The sequence below is a fragment of the Streptopelia decaocto genome (assembly GCF_964273445.1).
Source record: "Streptopelia decaocto genome assembly, chromosome: 3".
Classification (NCBI taxonomy): Eukaryota; Metazoa; Chordata; class Aves; order Columbiformes; family Columbidae; genus Streptopelia; species Streptopelia decaocto.
The window spans coordinates 7,602,155-7,617,751 of NC_138656.1; the positions used below are offsets into that span (position 1 = coordinate 7,602,155).

General features: G+C 39.7%; 2 protein-coding genes across 3 annotated transcripts; both read left to right on the forward strand.

Annotated features, from left to right (window-relative positions):
• Positions 1–210: 210 nt before the first annotated feature.
• SNRPB2 (small nuclear ribonucleoprotein polypeptide B2) lies at positions 211–7,644 on the forward strand. Of its 2 annotated transcripts, none has more exons than XM_082049666.1 (7): positions 211–278; positions 440–529; positions 2,927–3,099; positions 4,109–4,249; positions 5,057–5,110; positions 6,641–6,729; positions 7,250–7,644. In XM_082049666.1, exons 2-7 carry the CDS (start codon positions 466–468, stop codon positions 7,407–7,409), a joined length of 681 nt encoding a protein of 226 aa, XP_081905792.1. In that variant the 5' UTR covers positions 211–278; positions 440–465; the 3' UTR covers positions 7,410–7,644. The 2 variants fall into 2 exon arrangements, with proteins under 2 accessions (XP_081905792.1, XP_081905793.1); XM_082049667.1 differs by having other exon boundaries at positions 256–290; positions 442–529.
• A 2,778-nt stretch (positions 7,645–10,422) lies between these two features.
• On the forward strand, positions 10,423–15,167 carry OTOR (otoraplin). The gene is made up of 4 exons (XM_082048743.1): positions 10,423–10,825; positions 11,295–11,434; positions 11,997–12,107; positions 14,894–15,167. The coding sequence occupies exons 1-4, from the start codon at positions 10,654–10,656 to the stop codon at positions 14,915–14,917; spliced, it is 447 nt and encodes a 148-aa protein (XP_081904869.1). The 5' UTR covers positions 10,423–10,653; the 3' UTR covers positions 14,918–15,167.
• The last annotated feature ends 430 nt before the right edge of the window (positions 15,168–15,597 follow it).

The window sequence follows — 15,597 nt, forward strand, 5'->3', positions numbered from 1 at the left end:
TGTAAATTCGGCCGGTTGGAAGCACGCGGGGAAAAGAACCATTTATTTGAGCCAACAGCCGCGCCAGAGCCTGAGTGGCCCGAACCAACATGGCGCCCGCAGAGCAAACCCCGCACCGGGCGGCAGCCGGGGCTGCGCATGCGCCGCGCCGCATCGATGCGCCGGCGCTCGGCATATCGATTGCTGCGGGAGCGGCTCTGCTGCTTGCGCTGCGTCTTCGCGCGCGCGGGGCAGGGCGGGAAGGGGCGGCCGCCATCACGGCGGGAGGAGCTGAGCTGAGCTGAGCTGAGGTGAGGCGAGGCGGGTAGTGTGGGGCTGGGGCCCAGGATGGATGGTGTTGCTGGGGGTTGGGGTGTTGCCGGCGGTGGGAGCTGCACTCCCCTGGGGCTCCGGCCGCGCCTTGGCCGCTGCTAACAGCTCCCCCGTGTTCTCTGCCCGCAGGCAGGCCTGCAGCCGCCGCCGAGGATGGACATCAGGCCGAACCACACCATCTACATCAACAACATCAACGACAAGATTAAGAAAGAAGGTACCGGTGCCTGTGACTCGCCGTGAGAAGGACGGATGGTGTCACACCGGGCTGGCTGCCACGCCTGGGCATGGGCTCTCTTATAGGGCTGGGTGTTTGGCAGTGTCGGGGTTTGAGGGGTCCCCGGGACTGCTCTGAGGTGCCAGACGAGGGGACCGTGCACCCAGCTCAGCAACCGGCTGCTAGTCATGAATCACAAAATAGTTTGGGTTGGAAGGGACCTTCAAAGCTCATTTAGTGCAACTCCCCTGCCACGAGCAGGGACATCTTCACCACATCAGGTTGCTCAGAGCCCCGTCCAGCCTGGCCTGGGGTGTCTCCAGGGATGGGGCATCCACCACCTCTCTGGGCAGCCTGGGTTTTACCACCCTCAGTGTAAATAAATTTTTCCTCATGTCTGGCCTGAATCTCCTCTATTTTAGTTTACAACCATCACTCCTTGTACTGTTGTAACAGGCCCTGCTAAAAAGTCTGTCCATGTCTTTCTTACAGGCCCCTTTAAAGCACTGGAAGGCCACAATAAGGTTTTCTTGGATCCTTCTCCAGGCTCTCTCACGAATATAACCAACAATGTTTTGTGTCATACTAACTTCTAATTAACTTTTATCACAGCTTGCCTATAATTATGATACATGTCTATCACTTGAAATCTTTAAACTATGGCTGGATAGTAATATATGTGTTACAGACATGTCATAAGTTATAGCCATATTATGTAAACTGTTGGTTTCTGTTCTTTAGGATAAATTATGGAACACACAAGATGAGCTCATAATTCCTTTTATCTTTAAATTCTTGCAGCAATTAAAATCAGCAAGAGTAGCACAATGTCTTTTTGTAAAGCAGGGGCTTTGTGTCTAAGGAAGCTTCTTATTGCCTCTCTCCTGTGGTTCTGTAGCTGACTGCGTAGGTTAGACTGTGAATAACTGTAACGATAGGAGTAAGGAGAATATCCAGTGGATGCTAACAGGCATGTTGGTATAGATTTCAGTGGTCAACTGTCCCTTCTCACTGAAATGTGGGGGCATTTGTACACTCCTCATTTGTTTTAGCACCGTGCAAAAGTTGTGAGTGTGACATGAGCCAACCTGCTTTGCATCATCCTGTTAGATGCTGCCTTGCAGTTACAACAGCTCTCACTAGAGACAGATGACTTTGTGTTGGGAATTATAGATCCTCAAAGTGTGCCGAAAACAAAATCTCTTGCCCTTATCTGCTGTGTATTCAATGTCTGCATGGAACCATTCACTTAAAACTCATGCTTTGCTTGTATTCTGAAGTGATCATTGTAATTTATTTGTTATTGTTTGTGAATCGAGTGACTGGATCTGACTAGTACTAATTGAATGTTTCTTCAGGGTGCTTCAGAGAGAGATCTGAAAGTGGGAACAGCTTTGCTGAGGAATTATTTATTAACTTGTCAAGATGGTTCTACTGAATAAATTTAACTTGGGGCTTTGTTTATAGCTTGTTAAGTGCACTGTAAGCTAGTAAGTCTCCGTTATGAAATTGTGTGGGTATAATTTTTATATGTAGAATTTCAAATTACCTGTGAAGTCTGCAAATGAGATTTTTAAAAAATACAGATTTTGAAGTTATTTTTAAGGAAAGTGTTTTGTTAAAACTTTAAAAAAATATATAGCACTGTGCCTGGTCAAGCACAGCTGGAGAAAGTGACAGTGGGCTGGTATCACCAAGTCTGAGTGAGAAACAAGAGGCAGTGCTCTTAGGATTTGTGAGGTAGAATGATTACACAATAGAGAGGGTTTATTTAGCTTGGTTGGGTAAAATTCAGGTTTAGGGTGGCTTGTAGTCAGGTGTTTTTAAATAATGAAAACAAATCCACTGCAGTTGTAAGGTACAGTATGATCATACAAAAACATAATCAGATCCAGAATATAAAAAAACATAGTGTGTGACAGAATTGATAAAAGTTACAAACAAAATGTTGAAATTTAATTAGCCTTTCAGTAGTTACTATTTTGCCATGTTCTTGTTTTAAGTCATACCTCTTTACTATTGCATGTTAAAATGGGGATTTTCTGGTCAGTCTTTGGCTGTCATAAATCATACTTGAGTGTGTGTGTGTCTGCATATATATGCATTTGAAGAAATGTGTATACATACCCATGTGTAATTGTTACTCTCTTAGAATGGATGATGGTACAACTGTTTCCACTACCTGAATACTCAAGTTGTGAAACCGAGTGTTATACACAGACTTAGAAAAACTGGGCAAATAAACTCGTACATGTGCAGTTTTGACTAAACTCATGTAACGTCACACTGTGAGAGCTAAAGCTGGCAAAAAACATTGTCCCTGGAGAGCAGCAAACTTCATAGAAGTGGACATTTGCCTGTAACCTGTTGTAATCTATTTTTTCATATTGTCAACAGAACTGAAGAGGTCCCTGTATGCGTTATTCTCACAGTTTGGTCATGTGGTCGACATTGTGGCTTTAAAGACTATGAAGATGAGAGGACAGGCCTTTGTTATATTTAAAGAACTTGGTTCATCTACCAATGCTTTGAGACAATTACAAGGCTTCCCGTTTTATGGGAAACCAATGGTAAGTTATTCTGTTCTCTTTTTAAAGCAAAAAAATATTGCCATGGTACAATACAGTGTATTGTGTACTTGTACTGTTATTTGGTCGCATCACGTATTGATAAACATATGTATTTATGCAAGTTAGAGGGATGCTGGTGAGACTGTAGTTAAAACGCACATGGAGTTTGAACTTTTCATTTAGATTTTCTAAGTGATTGCTTTATGTTTTTGTATGCTGGACTATAGTTTTTAAGATACTCTCATTTTCGTCATCATATCTTCTGTTGAACTGATTAAATTCATTCTGTAATATTATTGAAATTAGTTGCTTTCAGTTAATTTATCTAGAGTAGCCTTAATTACTATTATGTTAATGATAAACAGCTGGAATATGATGCTTCCTTTGTGAGGTAACAGTGAGTATGGTGAAGATCTCTGCCGCTTCCTGTGGCAGAAATCAACAGATGTGACCAGTGATTTATTTTTTGAATCAATGGCTAGTTCTGTTTTGTGCATGCATCAGATCACCAAACCAAATAACTGAATTTTAGTGTACCTTCAGTGAAACAAATATACTGCTGGTTGATAGAACATCATTTAATAATGTGCTTGATAATGTGTGGAATAGCACAACAATTGACACGTTGTTGCCTGCTTGAATAATTAAGCATCTCTTGATTCTGCAACTATTTGTGAGGTGTAATGATACATGCAAATGGGCTGCTTGACTTCAGTGATAGCTTTGTACATCTTGTCAATGACAGATGTTACAAAGGTGCTGTTAGATCAACAGAGCTCCAATGTCAGTGAATTAAAATTACTGATTTCCATCTTAGGGTTTTTTTAGAGTTCCATAGTTGTGTTCAGAATTACGAGGAATAGATATGCTGTAACTATACCTACAGTTTATAGCAATATTATTAATACAAGAAGTTTCTGCAAAACAATGTGTAAATGTAAAGTTAAGGAAGGTGGTGCAAAATGTTCAGTATTATTACCGCATTTTTTTCTTTTTTCCTTTTAAAAAGCGTATTCAGTATGCAAAAACAGACTCTGACATAATCTCTAAAATGCGTGGTACTTTTGCCGATAAGGAAAAAAGGAAGGAAAAGAAGAAGGCCAAGTCTCTGGAGCAGTCAGCAAATGCAGCAAATAAAAAGGTTATCCAGGTAAGTTGCTTCTCTGTTTACACAAAAGCTATTTTAAATAATTTTTTAAAGAATCAAGTGTTGTATTTTGGTACTTCTCAATTCCTTAAACTGTAGTCTATATCTAGTGCTCTTGAGCACTCACTGTAAGTTGAAAGAGGAGGATGGTTACATAGTCCTTGCTGTTCCTTTAATTTTTTTTCCCTCCTTTCCTATTACCAGATGAAAATAAGATGTAGGGCAAAGATACAATAAATCAAAGCAGAAACTAACCTCTTTTTAAAAAGGAAAAAATGGAAGCATGTGTGCTTTACCAGCTTTCAGTGCTCAAGCAGTTTTTCCCTTCAGCGTTTTAATGCCCTATTTGCTCTAAGCACTGAAGAATGGTACATGGGAACAAGATAATTCTTTCACAGGTGGATGAAAAGGAGTTGGAAAATCAATCACTATATACAAACCTCTTAGGAAGAAATAATTGCTACTAGCTATAATGGCAGTGGCTTTTTTTCTGCTATTACGTATGTCCTGTCTAGGCCTTCATTTTCAGACCTGCTTCCTTCCTGTCTATTAAACTAAATTCTATAATGTGGAGAAATAGTGATTTGTTGGATCTGCTGACTTGACCATTAGTCAGATCAGATACTACTAATGTATTATCTTTGCCTGGTTTTGGAGTTCAGCAAAATTCATGTGCTTTATGTTTCCCTTTGGGCAGTATCTTATAAGCAACTTTAGCATACTTCTTGAGTTGTACAGAAACATGGCGATATGTGTTTATGTATTTCTGACAGAACACCTCTATAAAACTATTTTGTACTTATTTGATAGGGAGCAACACCAAATTCAGCCAGTGCCCCAGGGACTGCAGCACAGAATCAACAGGTAATGCTTTTTTTTTTTTTGTGACTAAAAGCACCGATGTTTAAAATTATTCTCCAGGAATAATAGTTTGTTACACATGGACACTCGAGGGCATACTTTACAGCTTCCTTTTTGTTTTATGAGACATTTGTCTAACAGTGAAATTATAGTAAACATATAAAAGAAGTCCCACTTCTCCTATATCTGGTTGACATGAAATGAAAATCTGAAGTTTCTCAGAATTATACAGAAAACTGCACTACTAACAAATCCCACTTAATTCTTAAATTTGGACTATGTTTAGTATTGGTTGAAGGATTTTTAATTTTTCATTGTTAACAGATTCCTTTTAACTTGCTTTGTTCTAGTAGTGGAAATGGAGAAGGAAATGTACACAGGGTGCTGGAATATCTGCCTTAAAGCTTCCTTTCAGGAGTTTTGGGTTCCTCTGCTCACTTTTTTTCCCATAATTGTCTCATTTTCCAGAGGACTGTGTGGAGATGCAGTACTAAAGAGACAGAATTTGCAGGAGGGCAAATAATGTAGAAGAATCTCTTTGCCTGCCCTGTATCTCTTTCTTGAGTACTATTATTGGAAATTGCATATGCAATCCACAGGGAAAATGTCTTGCTCCCAGTCTGCGTTTTCTTTCAGCTGCCATTTGTAACACAGCACAATATGTGTATGTCAGTTTGCATCAAAGCACAACACAGAATATTTAGATATTTGTTTGAACTTTGGAAGTTTATTTTCTCATGGCACTGCCTGGAATATTTCCATCAGCTCAAGGAAATTGTTCTGCTGAAGCAGTAACTTACTTGGCACCGCTATTAGGACATTTGAAGTAGTGTCCAGTTTCTGTTTATTTTTGTAATTTCCTTGATGACTTAGGAAGGTTCCAGCCTTTCAGTCCAGTGTCAGCAAACCGACTGCTCAGCTTTGCAGGTTGCTGCAAATTCATATTATCAGACAAATCTGTTAGATAAAGACTCTAAAGTTTAAAATCTAATGGAGTTTCTGATTAATACATTTGAGTAGAACACTGTAGTAAAACCGTGTGTGTTTTATGGGTTTCAGTTGCCCAAAGATATTCAGTATTGTGGTACTACTCCAGATGCACAGGGTATTTATCTTGGCCTCCAGCTGCTCTTCTAGAAGGGTGCAAGGCTTTCCTAGGTTCTTCTGCTGGCATGTGGGTGTTTTGGGCAGCACTACAGCCCTGGCAGTACCAAGAATACTGCAGCATCAGCTGCTGAGATGTCTAGTTTAAATGACACCTAAGACAATACGTTACTGCGATTATTTATTTATTTATTTATTTATTTATTTATTTTTGGTGAAAATAAAGAGCCTCTCCAAATTAATGCATCATTGTAAAAGAATCAAGGGGCTATGTGTGCATATTGCATGAGGGTGCACTGAAGTCCAGCTAGCAGTTTTGCAAACAAAGCTAAGGATACATGAGTCTTGGTTCAAATAATCATGCAGACAGATGCAGAGGAACAGATAGCTGCGTATAATCTTCTGAGCTTTGATCTTCTGTTGTTGCAGGTGCCTGATAACCCACCAAACTATATCCTTTTCCTTAATAACTTGCCTGAGGAAACAAATGAGATGATGCTGTCCATGTTATTCAATCAGTAAGTTTTGAATAGAAAGGACTTCTCCTTTGAATTCTTCTGTTACCTGTATGCTTTTTCTTTTTTGGCAAGCTGACTTTTTAGAAATGAGAGTTTCTTCTGAAGGTATTTCAGTTGTCTTACTGCCAAGATTGCAGATGTCAGTTCTGATGACTTGGTGCAGAAAGCAAATAATATTTTATTCATAGCTGGTTTGATTATTTAAGTTACGTGCTATCAATCTGCACCAGATTAAAGCTGGTGACTGTAATATTAAAGACTTCACGACAGCAGGAGCAGTTTTTAAACTAGCTTTGGTTGCTTCTATATGTGCGCAAGACTGATTAAATTGCTTCCATGTCATGATCCCTAATTGAGGCATAGTTCTCAGGACTGGACATCTAAAACCCTTCAATTTAAATATTTCATTAGTAGTAACTACTATACTAGTAGATGCTTATGATGAGGTCTTATGGCTACTGAAGAGAAATGTATTATCAAACTAGGAAGTGCTATCTGACTCTTTCACTTTATTTTAAAGGTTTCCTGGATTCAAAGAAGTGCGCTTAGTGCCTGGGCGCCATGATATTGCATTTGTGGAGTTTGAAAATGAGAATCAAGCAGGAGCTGCTCGAGATGCTCTCCAAGGATTCAAGATTACGCCGTCTCATGCAATGAAAATCACTTATGCAAAGAAATAACCATATGCTCCTATAAAGGACTTCTGTGGCTAGGGGTTGTTTTTTTTTTTTAATACGATGGATGATACTTTGATCAGCTACTGTGTTTGCTGTTCTCTGCAGAAAACTTAAGACTTGTGTAAGACTGCCAGAATGACTAGGACAGAAGTAGGATTTCCACAGATCTACTGGATAGTAAATTTTTGTGTTGAAATACTAATTTTTATAAAATAAATTTGGTTTATGGTGTTTTCAAGCCATGTTTTTCTTTGAATCTCTCTTACTTGATCTGTTAGGCTTGCAGACCTTATCCACTATATTAGTTTAACTACATTTTAGGTGACTTTCATTTCTTAGAAGTGAGTACTAGAAAATTAGTTGTTTTTCCAGAGCAAAAAGCTTGAGCAGGGATGCTAAATGATATCATATTTAGAATAAATACAACACTCAATCTTCAGCTTCATTATCAAAGGGACAGTCACTTTTCAGCAAGAATAATTTTGTCACTTAAGAAAAACGGATTATTGTCAGGTTTTTTTTCCAGATGTGGGTAGAAATTGATGAGAGTTTGACAGCACTATTGTTCAACTTGGTTTTGTCTTCATATAATGGTGGCTGGTAGTAGAAGCAGGTCCACAGAAGAAACATAAAAATTTATCTTTTGTCTTCTGCTCTTTCCAGCCCTATTACCAATGATTTTAATACACAGTTTAGGAAGAGCTTTCTGGCTCTTTACAAAGACAGTGTAGATGAGCCGATGATCTGGTTTTAAGACAGATTTTCTAAAATACATGTCCTAGTGCTTCTGGATGTGATTTGTTGTTGGTTTGGGTTTGGTTGTGGTTGTTTGGTTTTTGCTTGTGGGGTTTTTTGTGTAGTTTTTTTCTTTCTTTTGGTTTTGGTGTTTTATTTTTTTTGATTTGTCATAAACCTTTACAGGTCTTGTGTGATATGAAATACACTGAAGTACATGAAGGTAGTTCTGTGAGTTGCAACTGTTCTAAATATTTGGGTGCAACAATTACTTCAAAAGCTGAAGTGTTGTGTTCCAGTGATGGAAGACCTAGAATGATATTTTAGGTTAGGAGAATAACGAAATTTACTTAAAATATTACTATATTGTGAATCTCACAGTATCTGTTGCACGGTGTTGCCTAGGATTGCATTCAGACTCTTGCAGATTCTTGTTTGAGAGGAAGCGGTTGCACTGCGTGCTCATGTTGCACCATTCCTCACTTGGACACTTTCTCTGTGAGGCCACTAACGACCCTTTCAGATGAAGAAGTAATGGGACAGAGTTAGCATGGTTTCCTTTAGAAGTAGTTCAGGCAAGTATTGGAGTAGCTGGTGTTACAAGGAAGATGTTTTGCAGACTGGCTACATTGCAAGTGTTGAGGCTTTTTGTTTCCAGAGTAATTTGGTCAATGGGGGTGGGAGGAGGATGCTGGAAGCTGTAGCCTTTCTGTCGTGGCTGTGGCTTGGTGCAGCCCGTCCTGTGTTGTGTGAGCTCAGCTGTAGCTGCAGAGCATGATTCCCCCAGCTTCTGTTCTGAAACACTTGAGATCGGACTTAAACCTGCTCTTTGGACAAAGTGCTGCACCTTCAGGGAAGCATAATTGTTTTGTATAAAATCTTGATATGCTTAATAGTTTTGGCATGTCCACTCAATTCCTGAGAAAAAGTTATGCATAAAACTAGCTATGTAAACCACTTCTTTTGCACAAGACCTAAAAAATCTTTTATCTTCTTCTCCCAGAGTACATTGCAAGATTATTCCCCTTTTAGTGCCATCTCGACTACTGTCATACCTCCATACGCGTATTTTTTTGTTCTTTTTAGTGTTTTTTTTTCCTGTGATTTCATGAATATACTTGCAAGTGAGAACCATTTCAATGTGCCTGTAAGGGAGCAAAAGTGACTATATTATTTTCTCATGAACCTTATGCTTTTTCTTCTGCAGTCATAATATTATAGGTATTAGATATGCTGTCTTTGCATCCCAGTAGTCTGTGTACATGATACCATTGCATACCACAGCTCTTCACCTTCACTTGCTTTGAAGGGTTTGCATAGAGCTGTGTATGAAAGAAGTTAGACACTTCATATGGGAGGCTGAAGGAATGAATAATGGGCTGGAAGAGGAGAGGAGAATACAGTGAAGTCAGTTGTTATAGGAGGGTGATGCTAGAAATTGCAAGATGCTCTTTCTTTAAAATAGAGCATGGGATTTTTTATGACAGTTGACAGCTTCCTCCGTTCTGCTTGTGGACTGAAAGCTGGTGCAGCCAGCAGCTCTTGAGGCCTCCTCATGAATCAGGTAGGTTATCTGGAGTGACATTTTGGGAATTCCCAAACTTGCACTTGGTCATTTTTAAGGGCTGATCCAGAGCAGCCTTCTGCAGCCTGACATCTGGGATGCATATTGCTTACAGTGCGGTAACTCCAGTGGCTGTTCCTTTTATGCATGTCTGTGCACCTATTTGAATTAAAATACTTCCTATGAGTCTTGCCTCATGTATGCTAGGACAAGATTTGGGGAAGTTAGATGAATTCTAGATGTTCTCTCCAAGGTTTAAAGAGGAACATTTAATTCAGCCTGTGGCACTGTATGTTGCTCAGTGTCTTGCATCTGCAAACTCAGCTGAACTCAGCTATGTCAATAAAAGTGGTCACTGTCCTGGTGTAACCTGTGTGTTTTGCTCTCCACAGCATTTCCCTGTGGAAGGGATCTTGTCTATGTGGCTGTGCAGTGCTTGAACCTTTTAGACTTCAAATTTAAATTGCTGACTTGCAAAACCTTTTTACTGGGTTTCAGCTCCCTAATGGTTTGTTTACATTTGCATCCATGTGTTAGGGTCCTAGCAGGTCCTTTCTGTAGACCAAAACAGGAGAATCTCTGCCACAGAGGGCTGACGGTCCAGTGAAGATTACACTTGTCAGTCAGCATTTGTGAAAATAAAGAACTTGAGGATTTGGAAGGATGTAATTTCCTTTGCTGCTTACCAGGGTCTGACTTAATTTTCATTCTTGAACTTTTCTTGATGTAAGATTAAGATTATGGACAACTACAGGAAGGTTTAGAACATTTAAATAATACAGTTACTGACTGAAATGTTAATGCAGAACAGCTTTGGGAAGGGATTGAGTTTCATGAGCGAACCCTGAGGTCTTCCGCCCGCAGCTCCTCTGGTGGGGTGGAATGTCACCCTGATCATTTCCCATTGGCCCGGCATGTTTGTCCAGGTGTCTGCCTCTTCCATAAAGGATGGGGATCGCTGGATCCAACACATTCAGCAACCACTGCAGCAAAGAAACAAAAATGACACAACCTGTTTATTTGGTTGTTTTGTGTGTCGGATTAATGTGTCCTCTTGTAACTGGAATTTTCATGGACAAGCTTGCTAGCAAGAAGCTGTGTGCTGATGACAACTGTGTCTGTAAGTAATTCTAATTTTGAGAATGTGGTCTTAACAGTGACTGCAGTGTTTGGATGCTGTAGTGTGAGGGAAAACTACTCTGCTTATTTAGCTCAGTTATATTTGCATTGGTTTGTCAACTTTAAAAGCAGAGTGGTAGAGTTCGTGTGGAATGTCACATGCAGTTTTACTGCAAAAAAAGTTTATGTAAGGGACATTTTTCATTCCAGTGAAAAGCAGGTACAGAGAGGATTGTAACTTCCACTGCGAACATTCTTAAGCTGTTAACTTTGCTTACTGGAGAATATAAAAATGAGCAGAACAAATTCTTGAAAACTCTTATTTATTTCAGGATAACCTACTTTCTCTGTAGATACAGTTTTACATGTGTGCACACATAAATTCACATATACTTTGGTAGAGAGAAATATGAGTTTGTCTACTTCATTCATGTATTTTTGTTGTTTTGTTTTGTTTTGTTTTTTTCTAGACACCATTTCCCTTGCCAGAGCAGAAGAGGATTACAATGCTCCAGACTGCAGATTCATTAATATTAAAAAAGGGCAGTTGATTTATGTTTACTCAAAACTAGTGAAAGAAAAAGACTCTGGAGAATTCTGGGCTGGAAGTGTAAGAGGAGATTCTTGTGTATATGAGAAAACCAGAAGTAGATTAACACGCATTTCTGTCAAGAAATGGATGCTAATGCTGAGCTATTGTGGGTTTTAAAGAAGCTACTTAGTTTTCAAAGTGAATGTTTAAACTTAAACTGATTTAGGAGTCTTGAGGGTTTTAAGCTTTTTTTTTTTTGTAATGGAATAACTATATGGTAATTATTAATGGAAGGGCTTGACAGTTTTTTCTGTGCCTGTTTGCTGAAACTGGAGGAAAAAGCTTTTACCACAGTTGGTCATAAACCCCTTAAAATTAAGGGAAGCAAAGATAAACGTTAGCTGTATTTATAAAAGATTTCCAAATAAACTATAGGCAGTATTAATTTACTCCAAAAATGTATGCCTGGATCAGAACTTGTGCTAATGGTTTGTTTCATGTGCCAGCTAATTGGAAACTAGGAAATCTTAAACCAGGGTAAAAAACACTATTAGTCACTGCTTTTGACTAAATTACAAACTAGCTCCAACCAGATGAGAACTGTTTTCAGGGACCTAATTATACATCTCCTTGCTTGAAGGTTTATGGAGAGCAGTATGAAGACCATATGGGGACAGTTGGTTATTTCCCTAGCAGTTTAGTCTCAGAACAACACGTCTATCAAGAAGCAAATAAGACTGTTCCTACAACGGTAAGGAATTTGCAAAAGCCCAGCTGGCTACATAATTATACTTGGCTGCGTAATGCTAATTTGCTGTAAAAACAAATCATAATTGTGGCAGTTGATTGTAGCATATCACAGGTGCTTAGGGATCCAATCTTTGGGCCTTTATACAGGCAAACAGCCTCAATAAAATCCCTAACATAAGCTCTGACATTGCAAGCATTGCGAATACTGCATTAAGGGCTTGATCTTACCAGAGTTCCTATTGATTTGAATAGTATTCCTTCAAGAAGTTTTATCCAAACTATTTGCAGTACATTGCAAGAAGCTTTCTTTTTTAGAGTCTGGATATTGTGGTGTGAACTTCAGCAACACACATAAGCACACTTTCTCTTAATTGTGTTTATAGATTGACACTGTCATAGAGAACTTCTGATTTACAGTCCTTTATGAGAAAGCAAGCACTCTTTCAAAGGTATTGGTATGGCTATCAAAAAGCTGAATTAAAATGTGAATGGAAACACGCTAGTGTTCTGTGAGTGAGCAGGTTGTATTTCTGAAAGAGTAATTGTCCCCAAGGAAGTACAGTAGTGTCTCATACACCAGACAACTCTTAATTTAACTGAAGATCTGAAACACTTCACAGAGCAGTGCAAAAGGGGGGTCCTTTCTCAGAGGCTGGTATGGTTTAGTTTACAATTAACACTTACTGGTAGCTTATTTCTGTGCTTAAATTGAGTCCTATGTTTCCAATAACTACCTTCATCAATGTTGAATATTTAGCTATATGCCATTTTGAAGCGTATGGCAAAATACAAGTAGTGTGTCAATCTTGAAATTCTATATAGAGTTTTTAATCCTAGGTCCAGATTATTAGATGGGTTTCATTAACATAGAGGAAGTAAGTGAAAGAAAGAATTTTGTTTCATGTTAATAATCGCTAGGATTTGCGTTGTCACACAAGCTTTATTTGAGGAAATGCTTTTCTTGACACTATATTCAGTTATTCTGAATTTGGCCTAGAGGCACTGCAGCAATTAATTAATCACAGAACATGAAAGAATTGGTAATATGTTTCTAAGCTCTTTTCTCAACAATATGACAGCCATTCTGCTGCATGGCAAGCTGAACTGGAAGCAGAGGTAGGTTAAAGCAATGTTGCAGCCTGCAGGCTGACTCTGGGCCCAGAATGGGCTGTTGCCAGGCTGCAATGCAGAACTTTAATTGGAAGGTAATTTTCTTTGGCAAAACTAGCAACGTAGACTTTCACAGGGTTTTTTTATCCTTGTTTCACATTCTCATAACAAAAATGAAGGGTGATACAAGTATGTTATTTTCCTTGTTCTGCTGCTCTCAGCTGTATGTTGCAAATGTGACCTTAAGGATATGACTGTAAGTTCCCATTTAAAACTGTCTGCAGCACATCTGGACCCATCTGTGGATGGGCCTGCTTGTTTGCTCCAGCAATGTCCCTTAAAGATGCTTTTTTTAATACAGAGCTAGTGTTGCACACTGACAGAATTCTCTTGGGAAGGGTGTGAGAACCAACCTTCTCCACCCACCCCTTCTCCTACCCCTGAGCTCTGGTGTTTCATTTATATGAGGCGTCCTGCCGATGCCCCAAGGTTAACAATTAATCAGCATGCAGGACTGATGGAAGCACTGGGTGGCACACACAAATGGCAGAGGAACCTGACGGGCAAAAGTATTAGCGGGGGAGGCACATGCTGCACTGGAGAGAAGCCTGAAAGAGGACATTAGTCTGGGGGCCTCTGTGTCTCTGAGCCTCCTCTTATTTTGTTTCTCATTTTTGATTTTGTTCTTTTTCCAAAAAGTAACTTTCCCTTTTGGAGTCAATGCCATCAGCTACAGACCCTGCTAATAAACACTTCTGCCTGTGAACTTCTCTGAGCATCCTTTTGTGCAGCACTGGGTAATCCATGCCTGTTGGTTGCTGTTTGAGCAATACATTTTAGGAGATTTTTTTTTTTTTCCGCCAGCGCTGCTACTTCTGATTCACACTAAATACAATAGACTCAACACAATAGACTGTGTACTACAAAGTGGTGTTGGATTTGCCTGCCTTCCCTCCATCACTTAAAACTGGCCATTTGCTGGCTAACATGAGAGCACTTTCATTACCAGCAAGCACCTGCTCTGAAACAGCTCCCTGGCTTCTCCTTCCAGTGGACAACTATACGCAATACGCTGGGATAATGTAAATATTGTACAGTTTGAGCACCACAGCGTGATAATTCCCTGCAGCAGAATCGAGATCTACATAGCTGTATGAGGTAATAGTGGGAAGTTAGATGAAAGCAATCTGCTGTGAACGTCTGGCCCATGCTGGAAGTTTTCGAGCAAAAATACTGGCATTCATTTTCTAGTCACGTTTCTCCATAGCAAGTGTATTGCATAGCCTCAGTCTGTTTAAGGCATCTTTTCATGAGTGATTAGGAGCTGTTTAAGGATAAAGGGTTACATATGACTAATAATTGCAGATATGGATGTGGGAATAAAAAAAAAAGAGAGAGATAAAAGAAGCATTTCAAATAGAGAAGGTGGTATTGTCTAGTTCACTTTAAATATATATATCAGAAACAAATCATTGCAGCTGTGCGAAAGGAGTTGAAAGACAAAGGACCTTTTTCTTTTCCAGAATTGTGTGAAGTTACTTTGTTTACAGAGTACATTATTGTGTATTTTGAGTATATTATAGTGTATTTGGTGTTTACATCTACTTATGTACCTTTGGGGGTGATAAAGGAATGTTAATCCTTCATAATCCCAAAGCATCTTTCCTTCTTTTTCAGGACATCGATTTCTTCTGTGAATAATGCTGGAAGCAGCCAGGTAATCTCTTGGCTGCTACTCGGGAAAGCTGGCAGGAGGAAACCTGGACACCCTCCCTCGACGCACAGCCTTGTCTGTAATGGACGTTTGTGAAACAAGTAATCTGTCTTCAAATCAGTAAAGTTTTCATTTAAAGGGAGTGATTTGCGATGGGGAAATAGCCCCAGGCAGGATTTGTTTTTAGACATTTTTTACCTGTGTGTACTTCATTACTTGTTAATAAAGCTAACAGCCTTTGAATTGCTTTAAGTCTTGTGTGCTATAAATGTTATGTCTGGGATTAGATGTGCAATCTCGACTTGCACTTCCCTGCCACAACCTCACACCACATTAGATATTAAAAATAATTTACTTGGGTGAGCCATGTGTGACTCGCTGGAATAAATAACTTTTGTTGCAAGAGAGTGCCAACAATTCAGAAATCACTGATTAACTAACTATGGGCCTCAGCCATGTGTCAGAACAGTATCTCGCCCCTCGTGTGTGCTGGTACGGGGCATGTTCAAGCTGAACCTGTGGCTGAAGCAATAGGACGGGGTGAGGCTGAGGACCGTGCCTGCCTAGGGGCTTCTTCCCCGGCTTCGGGGCACCACAGCGCCTAGTTTCCCCCCGAGTGCTGGTAGGGAAGACGGTCAACCTCTGCTGGATGCCGAGCTCCCCCTTG